A 15,830-nucleotide genomic window follows, 5' to 3' on the forward strand; every position below is an offset into this window, starting at 1 on the left:
TCATATGATTACCCTGACTGTGATTAAACTACTGAAGTAACATTTAATTATTTTTGAAGACGGTGTTTCAAAGGCAAGTAAGCTAGCCTGTTAATCTGAAAATTCAGAACAAAACCATTCATTTTTATTCTGTTTTGGTCGTGCTAGCTCAAAACCTTATATGGGCCTCCTTGATCTTCGTCTTGAACTCCTTGAACCTAGGCCCCTTCCACACAGCTGTATAAAATCCCACATTATCTGCTTTGAACTGGGTTATATAACAGTGTGGACTTAGATAACTCAGTTCAAAGCAGATATTGTGGATTATCTGCCTTGATAATCTGGGTTATATGATTGTGTGGAAGGACCCTTAGATTCCTTGAGTAGTTGTTGTGAAAGGTGGTCCTGGCTCTCATTCAGAACCCTAGCAGATCACATGTTTTCACTTATTTTTTCAATGTGATTCCAATAACTAGAAGATCAATTTATTGCTAGGTGTAGAAGTAGCCATTTTTGTGACAGATTCTTCAAAGGTGAATCCATGTCTTGTGTAGTTCTTAGTTAAGGTCCCAAATTTCAAGGAATAAAACTAAATGAGACTTTGCAATCGGAACTACTACAGTAGAGTTCCGGTTATCCAAGATAAACGGGCGGGCCCATTCTCAGATAACTGAAACTGACTGAAAGCGGGGAAGGTGCCTCGAGGGAGGGAGGCAGGCTCCGGAGGAAGTTCTAAGAAGTTCCATTGGAAGATTTCTCACCTTGAGGAGCTCAAAGGCTCCCACCAGCTGCTCTGAGGTAGCGGACGGCAGAAAAGGGCGTGGAGCTGCAAGCAGGCCCAAGAGGAGGCCGCAGCCACCGCTGTGCTCATGGCTGCCTCTGCTTCCCCCTCCACTGATCCTCCTCCTCCGCATCTTCCAGCCAGAGGAAGAGGGAGAGAAAAGTCCTCCCCCCTCTCCCTCTCCTTCTCTCGAGCTGCGGCGGTGGCCGCCTCTGAGAAGCTGATGGGAGCTTTTGAGAAATCTTCCATTGGAACTTCTTGGAACTTCCTCCGGAGCCTGCCTCCCTCCCTCAAGGCACCTTCCCCCTGAGGCCTGGCCAAGCCCCCGCTCCTCGGATAATGTGACTCTCGGTTAACCGGAACTCTACTGTATCTCTCAGAGGGCAGGCCTCTGACCTGTTTATGAACATGGCTGCTGGAGCAAACACTTTCCTAAATTTCTTGGTGTAAAAGTAGCCTTGTCAGCAGCAAACATCACCACAGGGGATTTGGACAGCATTTGCACAAAAGAATTAAAACTTAATTCAGACCACAAATGCCTCTTTGATGTCAGCAAGAGGAATAAAACTAGGAACACACTCTTTTCTCCTTAAGTGTTAAGATAACACATGTTCAGGAGCACACAGCTGGTTAGAATTTTGAGTTAGGTTTTGCAGCCAGCCAGTTAGATGGTGGAAAGTGGAGCCATTTTCTCACAAAGAAGAATGGCAAAAACCATTTTACCTACGTACTTGACTATTTCTCTTTCTGGCTGTATTTTCAAAAACCTTTTTGGGCACCACATTACAAAAATTGGTCCTGGAAAGTGTGATACATTTTCTGAAGAAACATGCCTCTGAAATAAGTGATAATGGGTCTCTTTACTGATTAGCTAAATTAAATGTGCAAAAATAGATGGAGTGGGAGAATTATATTGATTAGTATACACAGAGGTATCTGAGATTTTCAGTTAAAATGCCCCGTGATTATATAAATAAGTTCAAACATATATTGGCGATATCTGGTAAAGTGTCAGAAACCAGAGGGCACAAGGAGGAGTCATACATAAATAGTAATTTCTGAACAAACTGAAAATTTTGAAAACTTTGTGGTATAATATTTGTGTATGTGGAAAATATAGTGACTTTGCAGGATCTGATGTGCAAATTGTTAATTGGTGAATACTGAAGACATGGTGCCATTTCAGTTTGATGTTTTGACATCTTTTTAAATGTCTACTGTTCTTCACTCTAAATGACTCTTTAACGTGGTAAATATTACATTCTGAAATAGCCCTCAAACTATTTACCAATTGCCATTAGGAAGGTTTCTCAGTATTAGGATATTTTTTTGGTTGCACTCTACTCCCTAGAATAGCTCTGCCACATAAATCAAGTAAGAGTTTGTTATAGGCACATTCCAGGATTTAGAAAAATGATTATTGCTCTTATAGCTTATCACTGCTGATCTTTTTCATAAGCTAACATTCCCCCCTGAATTAAAGTATGGCCAAGAGCTATTTTAAATATGATTTCATGTAATGCCTTATTCACTAATATGATACAAATGTGGCAAGAATACATGACCATAATCTTAAATGTTTATAAGGAGAATATTGCTGAAGGCATCTAATACTCAAATTTTTAAATGATTTCACTTTGTTAGTGTGTAAAGCAATAGCTCTCAGCCTGTGGGTCCCCAGGTGTTTTGGCCCACAACTCCCACAAATCCCAGTCAGTTTACCAGCTGTTAGGATTTCTGGAAGCTGAAGGCCAAAACATCTGGGGATCCACAGGTTGAGAACCGCTGGTGTAAAGGATTCAGTGATTTCTCCATCACCCTATTTTTAAATCAGTGAGTGATATTCCAGTTCATGTTGTGCCGTCCGCCGGACAATAAAAAGCTATAAAACTGAAACGTGCTGTCCTTTATCCGGGCGAACTGCAAATCCCTATAAGCTGTCCTATAGATATTGAACGACTGAGTCTGGATAACTTCAAAAAAGGATGTTTATTCATACAAGGTTGTAAACCTGGCACAGATCTTAAAGTTGCAGAAAATGAAACAAATTTCTATAGGTTTTAGTCACAGAATTATCCCTGGTTCCAGAAGGCAAAGGTGATTATAAAACCACTATACCCTAATCACGCTGCCTATATTAGAAGGAGAAACTCTTTCCTTCCCTATCTTTACAGCAAAGATTAGTTCTAGAAGCGATGGAATAACTCTGCTCCTCTAACTAGATTTCCTATTCCAGATCAATATAATTCAATACTTATCTAATTTGGATAGGCTTAGATTGGCCTGGTTTTGAGGATGATTTGTCCCAGTTAGCTTTGCACAGCTCCAGCACGTTGGAAGACTATAGCCAGAATGAAGCTCTAAAATGGAGACTAGACCCTGGTAAAAAGGGCGGTCCTAAGATGTTGCACTCTTTGACCAATCACTGCAAAGAAAACTGCAGCCAGCTCTTGCAGATTCCAAGCCACTTTTCCTGGGCTTTGCAGCCAGAGGCTGAAACAAAATGCAAAGGAGGGAAAACAAACAAACGACCAATAGGTAAGGCAAACCATCGTCCTGGGGGACGGAACACTCCCCGCTAAATTCCCAGGATGTGGGAATTTACCAATCAAAAACATACAAACACCTTTGTATACACAACAATACAAACACTATAAAACTTACACACTTTGGACAAGCAACATGAGATTGCTGGTTGGTCTGTCCAGGACAGACATTTTGTCCTTACTATGAGTCTTTACCTGAACTTTTCTAACCTTACCGTCAGGGCAAGGAAAGGTCTTTAGTGTAATGCCCATAGGCCAGGCATAGCGGGGCAAGTCTTTGTCCTTTAGCAACACAAGGTTTCCCACCTTGAAATTGTCCTCTGGGGTTTGCCAGAGTCTTCTGGTTGGAAGCTGGCTTAAGTATTCGGCCTTCCACCTCTTCCAGAAGTGGTTGGCTAAGGTCTGCACATGCAAAATTGGTGCCACAGTCCGATCGAATTGACTTAATTGGCCCTCTGAGGGCTATGAACCTTTTCAATGCATTTAAAAATGATGAAGTGTCCATCCCTTCTATGACTTCTATATGGACAGCTCGTATTACTAAACAAGTAAACAAAACTGCCCACCTCTTGTTATTTACAACACCACCCCTGGTTTTCCTAGTGACAACCTCCCAAGGACCAAACACATCGATTCCCACATGGGAAAAGGGTGGGTCTGTCAAAGTCTTATCCTGAGGTAGTTCTGCCATCAACTGACTTTGACAGTTTCGTCTGAGTCGCCGACATTTGACACATTTGAAAATACAACTGTTGACCAAACTTTTAGCATTTACCACCCACAGACCTTCATTTCTAAGGGCTGCCTCAGTTAGAGTTCTACCCTGATGATGGATTTTCTCATGGTAGTGACGAACCAACAACAAAGCAATATGGCTATTGGGGGGTGCAATGATGGGGTTCTTTGTACACACTTTGAGTTTAGCCTTAGCTAACCTCCCTCCCACTCTTAAAATGCCCTCCTTGTCTAGAAATGGGTTTAACTCACGCAAGAAACTCCGGCTGGGGGTGTCAAGCCCTTGTTCTAACCTGGCTATTTCTAGACTAAACTCATGCCTCTGAACTGACCTGAATATTACTCCCTTAGCCTTCAACATGTCCTGAACTTGCAAAGGCTGACTATCTTTGCAGACTAAGCGATGTATAAGCCTAGCAACTGCTCTAAGAAGACTGTGCCATTCCGAAAAACGTTCAAAACGGTGTGGTTCCAGGCAAGATCTTTGGCCCATCTTGATTTCTGTGGTTGATTTGCAGGCTTTCACCTCTGCACTTCGTGAGACTTGAGCATTCATAATGTCCGAAAACCTTTGCTCATCTTTCGAGAGCGCTGTGGCTTCGTCTCTCTCAGAGACTTTGAAGATGGAGGAATACTCTGGAGTTATTGCTTGGCAGTAGACCGAGATATGACTTAGGCAACTGCGCACAAGTGTAGGACGTCCACCTTTAAGCACCTGTGCTTGATTGGAGTCCAACGACGATGGTGGGTGCATCTTGTTTATGCACACTGGGCCTATGACTGTCCAGCCTAATGGCAATTGTTGTGCGATAGGTGCACCTGGAGGTCCTTTAACTTGGTCGTTCACACAGAACAAGCTCGGGCAGTCCGAGCCAAGCAAAAGGGCAATGTCCACATCTGGCCGAAAGGCTGGTATAGCATTCTTTAACCGTCGCAAATGTGGATGAGCCTCCACAACTTCTCTGGTGACAATCTGCCTTTTGTTCCGGGGAATAGAGGAACACTCAATCAGGTCTGGCAACTTGAACTGTCTCTTCTGGTCGCAAGAGGAGACAACGAAGCCAGATGCTATGCGACCCTGCAACTTCTTTTTTCCTGCACACGTAGTCATAGTGTAGTCGACCATCTTGGTTTTAAGGTCAAACATGCGGAAGAACTCTGGAGTAGCCAGGGAGGCGTCGCTCTGTGAATCCAGGGCCACATAGAGTCTCTTTCTAAGCCAAGGGCTCTTGGCTGGATATACATCCGCTAGGCAGATAGGATGACAAACTCTGTACTGGTGCGAGTCAGAACACAGCTCTGTACAGGCGACTGCTGAAACTTCCACCTGCATCTCTGGTGCGGCTGGCTTGTCGGTGTCTTCGACTGCTGACTTTTCTTTTGGTGAAGCGTTCTCTTTGGGGTGGGAGATGATATTGGAGTTGTGCATTGCGGTGCAATGCTTGAGGCTGTTGCATTTCTCACACTTGATGTTTTCTTTGCAGTTGGATGCAAAGTGTGGAGTTGCTCCACAGCATCTAAAGCAGATTCCCTGCTTTTGAACTAGCTGTTGCCTTTCTTTGTATGTCTTTCTACTAAACTCCCTGCAGTTGGCCAAGCTGTGAGGCTTTTGGTGAATAGGGCAAAGCAACTCTTTTACCTCCGACCTGGGTTCGTCAGTCTTGTGTTGAGTTTCGACTGCCTTTACGCTGACAGGTCTATTGGCCTCTCTAGGTGGTTTCTTGTCCACTTCAGGTGCCTTCTCTGGCTGGGTCCCTTGGTATAAGGTGGGGAGGCCCGTCTGCGGATCATTCCTTTCTCTGGCCGCCCTGGTGATGAACTGGACCAAATGAGAAAATGGAGGGTATGCCTGGGAGTGGGCCTCCTTGTAGTTGAAGACCTCCTGTCCCCAGCGTTCTTGCAAAGTGAAGGGCAGCTTGGTCAAGATCTGCCTCTGGGACAGGTGCTGATCGAGGCACTTCAAACCGGGCAGTTCTGGATTCTCCTTGGCCGACTCTAATTCCGCAAGGAGATCGCTGAGGTCCCACAAGAGTTTGAAGTCTTTGAGTTTTAAAGCTGGGAACCTTTGGAGCTTGTCCATAAGAGATGCTTCAATCTCTGTGCTGGCCCCATACCTCTGCTGCAACCTGGCCCAGGCCTTTTCCAGGGCTTTGTCGGGATCGGCTACGTGGGCTGCGTAGATCTTCTTAACTTGTGAGGATGAGGCTGGGCCCAACCATGCAGCCAGAAGAGTCAGTTCTTCCTCCGGCAATAACTTTAAGTCTCTGATTGCTCTCTGGAAGGTGGCCTTCCAGAGAAGAAATTCCTCAGGCTTGTCCGAAAACTTTTCGACACCCTTGTCCTTAAGATCTCTTCTGGGGCTTCTTATGATGGAGACAAGCTGGGACTCTGGCATCGAAGGGAACAATTGAGGAGTTTGCTGTTGTGGAGTGGACTCCCACCGTGTACCTTGCGTCAACCTTTGGCCTCTTGGAGGGATGACATCGACCACTGACGAATCGATGGTTCCCTGTGCAGCTGTCTGTAGGGGCCAACTAGCGCTCGGCCTTGGGGCCCTGATTGACTGACCTAGGGTTTTAGCAGGAGGCACAGGTAGCTCGAGCAAGGGTGAGCTCCCCGCTATGACGCTTTGCTCTGCAGGAAACTCAAACGTGACTTTGGGGCCCTGCTCTGGGTAAGGAGAGAAGTCTTCCTGTTCCTCATCCGAAAACTGGCTGTACATGCTGCCAAGGTGCGCAAACACTTTGGCAGAAGGGTCCTGTATTGGTAACTGGCTTACATTTTCTTCTGTGAGTGGCTCAATTAGGGCCTTGGCCAAAGTCTCAGCCCTTACCCTTTTGGCTGCGGCATCCATCTTTATTCTAAGCATCTCTATACGAGCCTGTTCTATTTGCATTTCGCTTTGTCTACGGGCCTGTTCCATTTGCATTTCGCTTTGTCTATGGGCCTGTTCTATTTGCATTTCGCTTTGTCTACGGGCCTGTTCTATTTGCAGTCGTTGCTCTTCTTCTTTAAAGGGAAGGGTGAGATCAGCTGCCTTAGCATCAGCCTCCGCCCCCGCTACCTTGCTCTTTAGCTCTAGACGTGCAGCCTCCTTAATGTGCAAGGCAGCTAGGGAAGAGATGGCACTCCCAGCAGCAGAAGACTTGCTAGAGTGGCTGTGTTTAGACGATGCACGCTCCCTTAGTTTAGATACCTGGCTAGAGCGGTTGGACTTAAGACTAAGTGCCACAGCAGGTGATTTTAAAAGATTGGTCTCATGGCTGTATAAGGAAGCTAGGATTGCCCTCACCCTATTTTCTTTCTCATTAGTGTCAGCTAAAACACTCCCTATTTCTAACTCTGAATCCTTGGCGTTAATGCGCTCGAGGACCTGGACTATCTTAGACACTAAACCCCTCCAAAGACCGAAGGCTTCTTCGAGGTCTGTCTGTAATATGGCTGGCACCCTTGTGATACCCAAGCTCTCTATTCTGTCCATTAATGTTACAATTCGCTCCCATGCCGAACCTAACCTCACATGGAGGAGCTCCTTTTCATCTATTAGATGGGCTAGCATCTTGGCTGAAGGGTGCTTTATCCTTTGGGGCCTTTCATTCCTACTTTCAGCCTCAGAAGGAGGTACGCCATCTGTATCATCTTGAAATTGCATAGACATTATGTATTCTTAATAGCAAGTAAATTTACAACAAAGGCAAATGCAATATACCTGCAAGTAAATTTACAATAAAAGCAAATTCAATATATAATACAATTCACAGCACTTAACCATAGCAATATATATCACTAAGTAACTATACTTTACAAAGATTGTGACCTTTGGCGCCAGACTTTGGTGGGCAAGCTGCAAAATGTCAACTGACAGCAACTTGCCACTTGATACCTCCCTTGCCCGAGTGACGTAAACTGCCAAAATGGCGACTTCGCCAAATTTTCAAGCACCTCGTGCTCTGCGGCTCGAGGCCTGCCGCCGAAGGAGCACCGAGGCTGGCTTTGGAAAGGAGGAGAGAAGAGACGACTCCTCCCCGCAGTGAAGGGAGGTCACCACCGCAGGTCGATGAAGCAGGTCACCACCGCAGGACGATGAGGCAGGTCACCACCGCAGGACGATGAGGCAGGTCACCACCGCAGGACGATGAGGCAGGTCACCACCGCCGGACCATGAGGCAGGTCAAAGCTGGCCGAGTGCTCCGGCCGAACTCCTGATGAAGAGGCTGTCAAAGCCGGTTGAGTGCTCCGGCCGAACTCGCAGCAGCGTTGCCAGGCCTGTCCAGGTTCTAGCCTGGTTCTGGTGGGCTCCACGCCTCAGAGCCAGCCAAAGAACTGTCGCTGGTGCTCCGCGGCTCGAGGTCTACCGCCGAGGGAGCCCTGGACGTTGCTGGGAACTGCACAGCCTGTGCAAACCCAGAAAGCCACTGGGCTACGTGCGCACACGCGAGCCAAATAGCAAGGAAATAGAGCCCCACTATTTGACTCCTTCAGGTCTGAGAGCGGGCTCCACTGCCTCAGACGCTGGTAGAGTCTTTAGGTATGCAGACTGAGCTCAGGCGGAAAAGCCGCAGCCTATACTAAAACTTCCTAAACTATAAAAAACTATAAAGCCGTGCAAGCTAGCTGAAGCGGAAAAACCGCTGATCGACCTCAAAACTGTGCCGTCCGCCGGACAATAAAAAGCTATAAAACTGAAACGTGCTGTCCTTTATCCGGGCGAACTGCAAATCCCTATAAGCTGTCCTATAGATATTGAACGACTGAGTCTGGATAACTTCAAAAAAGGATGTTTATTCATACAAGGTTGTAAACCTGGCACAGATCTTAAAGTTGCAGAAAATGAAACAAATTTCTATAGGTTTTAGTCACAGAATTATCCCTGGTTCCAGAAGGCAAAGGTGATTATAAAACCACTATACCCTAATCACGCTGCCTATATTAGAAGGAGAAACTCTTTCCTTCCCTATCTTTACAGCAAAGATTAGTTCTAGAAGCGATGGAATAACTCTGCTCCTCTAACTAGATTTCCTATTCCAGATCAATATAATTCAATACTTATCTAATTTGGATAGGCTTAGATTGGCCTGGTTTTGAGGATGATTTGTCCCAGTTAGCTTTGCACAGCTCCAGCACGTTGGAAGACTATAGCCAGAATGAAGCTCTAAAATGGAGACTAGACCCTGGTAAAAAGGGCGGTCCTAAGATGTTGCACTCTTTGACCAATCACTGCAAAGAAAACTGCAGCCAGCTCTTGCAGATTCCAAGCCACTTTTCCTGGGCTTTGCAGCCAGAGGCTGAAACAAAATGCAAAGGAGGGAAAACAAACAAACGACCAATAGGTAAGGCAAACCATCGTCCTGGGGGACGGAACACATGTGTATTTTAGATAACTGCATTAATTGGCTGAGATCCAAGATTGGGCTTGCGCGGCATAAATCACCACCTTCATACAGTTGTGTACCACTGCTGTTATAATGAATACTGATGCTGCTTATTCGACAATTCATGCACAGTCTTGTGGAATAGCTAGCACATGATGCTAATTCTATCTATTAATCACCTATCTATGTTTTCCCCCAAAAGCTGGACAATTATAATCTGAAGTATACTAATATCTTCACATAGGAAGATCACTGTTCTTCCTTAATATACATTCTGAAACCTTCTGCTTTCTGTTTCCACTACTTAGCACCACTGAACTGTTGAGATACATTCACAGCTCTCTGATTTAAGTTCATTGCAATATCCATTGTCCAAGGTTGGTTATATGTCATCCAGTCGTATTCAGCAGGCTATACAATTGCACTCATGAAACTCTGCTCTTGCAGCTGTAAATTGAACACGACTATGGTGGAATAAATAAAAATATGCCTTCCCAAAGACCTTTGGGATAGTATTGGGCCACCCAACCTCGCCCCCCCCCCAAAGCCTTAAAATAAAATAAAAATTTTCCGGGCCACCATTAAGCTGCTGTGGCAGCCCTCCTGGCGCATGTACCAATAATGCACTATGTTGTAATCCCCACCTCCTGGTGTGTCATTGGTACATGCCAGGAGGCCTCCAGAGAAGCCTAATGACCGCATGGTAAGTTTCTCTTTATTCTTAAGGCATTTGGGGGGGGGGGGAGATGGGGGTGCCTCACGGAGCCTGAAGAAGCAAATTGGGCTGTGGGGACAGACTACTGGGATCTAATGGGCCCAGATCTAATGGGGTATCTAAATAATTCAGGGTTTACCTGCTTTGTCTTGAATTATTTCACTTTTATCTGAGGCGTTGTTTGGACACATTTTGGGCCCTGTCTGGAGGGACCCTTACTCTCAAAGGAAGGCAAGAGAAACTACTCTCTGAACAAATTCTGCCAAGAAAACACAATTACAGACTTGCCTAAGATCCACCATCAGTTATAAATGACTCAAAGGAACACAATAATAACTATCTTATATTGATCAGGAAGTTAAACTATATGATCTCAAAAGCTCTTCCAATTCATAGATTCTGTATTATATTATTAAACCTGTGAAGACCATTTCATTGACAGTTGATGTGTCTGTCTGAAGTACACTTTATTAAACAACAGCCTCAATTAAAGCTTACTAAATGCCTCTAATGTTAGTTCCTCTGAACAGTTCTTGAGAATTTGCTATTCAATTTTCAGTGTTTATATAATTGCTAACATTTAGTACACAAGTTGCTGATTTTAAAAAGTAATCTTGGAGAAAAAAAAGTTATGAATGTAAAATAAATAATTATGTTTTGTGGGGTTTTCAACCTTCAACATACACATTTTAGGTGATGGCCGAGGTGACATCTGCAAAGATGATTTTGACAATGACAAAGTGCCAGATATTTATGATGTGTGTCCTGAAAATGATGCAATTAGTGAAACTGATTTCAGAAAGTTCCAGATGGTGCCTCTGGACCCTAAAGGAACAACACAGATTGACCCAAATTGGGTCATTCGTCATCAGGGCAAAGAACTTGTACAGACGGCTAACTCAGACCCTGGCATCGCTGTTGGTGAGTATTTGTAGAACTGTAATACAACACCAGAAGCTTTTCTAAGGCTGACACATGAAGAGTTATAACCACCAGTCCAACTATACTTCAGAGTTATTCAGCTTTCCAGAAGTACTTTGGATTTTTGTTTTAGTTGAATCAATATCTCTCATGTCCTAATATGAACTGCTTTTGAAACTCTCCATGGTTGTTTTTGTTATATTGGGAAGTACAGCTAAAACATGGAAATTTAAAGCCCCTTTGGAAGGTGAGAACTAATCATATCGTACTTTGAACAGAAGTCTATTATTATTTTTTGTGAATGCTTGCAAGCAAGTTGTACATTCAGCTTAAGAAATTAATTCCAAACTTCATATTCTTCAGTTGTCTCAAATGACTTTTTTTTGGAAAAGCTAGAAGACCTTATCACTTCTGAAGAATATTTGGCAACTACACAAATATTATGTAATAATGAATTGTATCATATATATGGCTTGACATGAGTGTTTTATAAAAGAGAACAGAAAGAGTAGTGCATGTTGCATTTTTCACAATTAATAAAGCAATGTAACTGATTTTTCCCTTGTCTGGAGTGAATCAGAATTGTTGTTGCTAAGATAAAAATTCTTGTATTCATACTAAGCTATAACATATTCTGATGTTTGTTTGAATGCATGGATTACTGAAGGGTGGTGGAAATGTGTGTGTATCTTCTCTCTACATGTTCCTACACACGCATATCCTTTTCCTTAGCATGCATTGAACTATACTCAGGAGAATATCTGAACAATTTTGAAATTAAATAAACTGAAGATGAAATCCTATATCTACTTATCTTACTATCTATTGTGACCATGGAACTGAATTTTTAAAAGTACAATGACCCTCACAAGTCTATTTATTTATTTCCGATATTTCTATCCCACCCTTCTCCCTGAGGGGACTCAGGGCGGCTTACACAACTGGCAGGATCACTACCAGTATAGCATAATACAATAAAATAATACAACAATTAAAATAGTTAAATAACATAGTAAAATACAATATAGAAAAGATTTAACACAGTGCAACGCTGAATATATATGCCAGTCATCCAGCAGACCTTGTGCAAGAGCGTTAATCCAATCCATGTCAACGCTAACTGAGTTCATTCATTAAATGCTTGCGCACATAGCCAGGTCTTCAACTTCTTTCTAAACCCCAGAAGGGATGGAGCCTGCCCGATGTCACTAGGGAGGGAGTTCCACAGCGGAGGAGCCACCACCGAGAAGGCCCTGTCTCTCGTCCCCACCAGCCACACTTGTGAGGCAGGTGGGATCGAGAGCAAGGCCTCCCCGGATGATCTTAAGGTTCTCGTGGGCTGATAGGAGGAGATGCGTTCAGACAGGTAAGTTGGACCAGAACCGTTTAGGGCTTTGTAGGTCAAAACCAGCACTTCAAATTTGGCTCGGTAGCATGTCGGCAGCCAGTGGAGCTGGCTTAACAGGGGGGTGGTATGTGTTGGTAAATAAATGTAATACTCGTCCAATGATTTCATTTTAAATCAAAAAGTGAAAAGAAGTTGTAACATTTAGAAGAAAATAAACATATGGAAGATAGATCATATTAACTTGTTCACAGTTGGAAATAGGAAAAGTACCAAACAGAAGACTGTCTGAAAGCAACTTGATCCTTGTTAGCCACTCTGAGTCCCTCAACGAGGGAGAGAGGGCGGGTAATAAAACAAAGTAAATAAATAACTTTATATTTATAAAGCAAGACAAAGCATGAACATTTATGGCCAAATTGTTTTTCAATTTCTGTGATGAGAAAATGGTTGCTTTCCAATACCAAAGTTCTCAATGTGCTACAATGGTTGTGAGACTACCATTCTTTTGTCCTGTTGCAGGTTATGATGAATTCAGTTCTGTTGACTTCAGTGGTACATTTTATGTCAACACAGACCGGGATGATGATTATGCTGGATTTGTTTTTGCTTACCAGTCTAGCAGTCGCTTCTATGTCCTGATGTGGAAACAAGTTACTCAGACCTATTGGGAAGACAAGCCCACTAGGGCTTATGGTTACTCAGGAGTATCACTTAAAGTAGTGAACTCCACAACTGGCACTGGTGAACACTTGAGAAATGCTCTTTGGCATACTGGAAATACAGCTGGACAGGTAAGAGATGCTGTATAATTCCCATTTAGTAATGTGCTGTCTGTAGGAAGCACAACACAAAATCCCTGCTGGATCAGACCAAAGGTCTATCTAGTCCAACATTCAATTTGGTCAGTATCAGGTATTGTTGGTAAAACACCACAGATTTAAACCCATGATACCCAATTGTGGGTTACCACATTTTCCACAATGACCATGAATGGAAGCTAAGCAGATTTTGAATTGTAACAGAGATTTAATTCAATATATTTCCATTATGTTTCATGAGTGACTCTGAATTGATCACTTAACTGAGCTCCAAGAGTGCCCAGTGGAATGACTAAATATACCTTATCCAAGAAACTTGGGTTATCAAGAGAAGCTTCAACACTTTTCCCAATGGCACCTTAAACATGCTAATTACTCATGTGGGTGAATCACTTGGGGATACATTAACCAAATATGTCTGTTACACAGAGTAGAAAAGCCTCTCAACTGAATGGATCCCTGTGTGGAATTGCAGAAAAAACCATTGCACCCCTTATAACTCTTCACAATATACTCGACTTTTCTCAGTTGCCTAACATTCCATACATGCATTTTATTGGCACATCATAGTGCCAAAAAGTGACCTCACCAAAGGATGAGGATATAAAGATGAACACCAGCACATTTTAAACTGTTTTTTTTTTTTACTTTGGAACTTAAGCGGTTGTTCTCAGTCTTTGTCCTCTAGTTGTTTTGGGACTTCAGCTTCCAGAACTTGAAGCTGTCATTCCTAATGATTAGGGATTTCAGGAGTTGAAACTCAAAACATCTGGAAGACCAAATATTGAGAAACACTAATCCAAAAGATAGAAACCATGGAAACCTGAAATATTCTAGTTATAACAAATCATTCATAAGGTTTTATTTCTTTAAAAAGTTTATTTTTTATTCTACCACAGGTGCGTACATTGTGGCACGACCCCAAGAATATTGGCTGGAAAGATTACACTGCCTACAGGTGGCATTTGATCCATAGGCCTAAAACAGGATTGATAAAGTAAGACTTTTTTTGAAGTATATGGTGTTGCTTTCCAATTTGATCATAAATGAGGGTTTACTTGATTATGTGTAACAAATTATAATGTTGTCACTCCGTTCATGGTCATCTTTTCCTGCTTATTGCTGAAAGATTTGGGAGTATTCTGAACAGTATGCCATTGTTCAATTTTCCGTTTGATCATAGATAGTCATTTTTTGTTGAATGATTCACATAAACAAAGCCCATTATTCAATAAAAATAAGACTTGGACAGGGGTGGGATTTTTTTTCCATGAAATCATTGGATCTTGAGGGGAAGAAATGACTGAAGAAGGTAAAAAGAAAATTGAAAGAAGGGATCCTTCCCTTTTTCTTTAGGGAGAATTAAATGTACAATAGCTATAAAAGTTCTAAATGTGTCAAATGTACAATATGCTTTCTCAGAATAGATATACTCCTATCAGCCTTGGTTGATCTGAGTAGAACAGAGAACTCTTTTGTCAATAGTATCTATAAAATTACTGATGAGCCAACAACATAAAGAACCTTGAATGCTGGTCAGATTGGTTCATGTTAGGAATCTGAATGGAGCAGACTCTTGTGTTAGAACACTACTGGGAATCTCAACTTTCACAATGCTGTTAAACTCCATTTCCCATAAGCTCTAACTAGCCTGGCACACAATGGTATTGATGAACATTTGGACCATCACAGATTCCAAGTCATGTGTTTTAGATATTTGTGGGTATTTGATATTTCATGTCTTTCTTTTATCTTGAAATGTAACTACACACTTCAGCTAATCTACATGATATTCATCCTTCAGGGTTTTAGTATATGAAGGGAAGCAAATCATGGCAGATTCTGGAGCCATCTATGACAAGACCTATGCTGGTGGGAGGTTAGGTCTATTTGTCTTTTCACAAGAGATGGTGTACTTCTCTGACCTCAAGTATGAATGTAGAGGTAAGTAAAGACTATCAGCATCAACAATTTTGTGCTCGAAGTCATTTTAGCTTCATAAAGCAAGAAAAAAGATTCCTATATAATATTCTTCGTCAGCTGGGATAGATGGAAGTGGGTGCAATTTTGATTCATACACACAAATTTGTCACTTGGTTACTATATAGTAGAAATGTATATATTTAGCTATTTCATTCTTGCAAGTGAAGAACAATTCCCATTGTTTTCTCCCACTGTAGAAAAATCTTTCTGCACTTTCGGCACAGTCATTGCATATTCTGAAGTGCTTTGTGGAACTATTTTGTTCAGAAATACACATGATTTTATGTGGAAAAGATATCATTTTTACCCAGAACAGAGGGTTTGTCTTAAAATATTGTGGGTTTTCTCCCATACCACGTGCAATTCTTTCTGTGGAATTATACCTGGGATTTCTCAGTGGTCTTGCAAACAATTGCTTAGTTTTTAAAAATATTTTTATTGAATTCAGGAAAAAGGAAAAATATTGTTTACAAGTGTATGTATAAAACAAGACTCCTCTGAGCCTGACAATAAAGGTATAAAGGGTAGGAAAGTGTCAAGAAACAACAACAAAAACAACAAAAAAAAACAACAAAAAATCTATATAGAAAAAAGGGGGGCAAGAAAAATAGGAAAGGAAATTGTTGCCTTCC

The 15,830-nt window shown here is 42.4% G+C and overlaps 1 protein-coding gene across 2 annotated transcripts in view; it reads left to right on the top strand.

The window, feature by feature from the left end:
• Nucleotides 1–15,830, top strand: part of thbs2 (thrombospondin 2) — a 65,250-nt gene that overhangs the window by 44,169 nt on the left and 5,251 nt on the right. For both annotated transcript variants that reach the window (XM_008124599.3, XM_016999348.2), the window contains 4 exons: nucleotides 10,822–11,049; nucleotides 12,917–13,188; nucleotides 14,115–14,212; nucleotides 15,020–15,159. In XM_008124599.3, coding sequence (XP_008122806.1) covers nucleotides 10,822–11,049; nucleotides 12,917–13,188; nucleotides 14,115–14,212; nucleotides 15,020–15,159 — 738 coding nt within the window. The remainder of the gene's footprint in view (nucleotides 1–10,821; nucleotides 11,050–12,916; nucleotides 13,189–14,114; nucleotides 14,213–15,019; nucleotides 15,160–15,830) is intronic.

The sequence above is a fragment of the Anolis carolinensis genome, chromosome 1 (genome assembly GCF_035594765.1).
Source record: "Anolis carolinensis isolate JA03-04 chromosome 1, rAnoCar3.1.pri, whole genome shotgun sequence".
Lineage (NCBI taxonomy): Eukaryota > Metazoa > Chordata > Lepidosauria > Squamata > Dactyloidae > Anolis > Anolis carolinensis.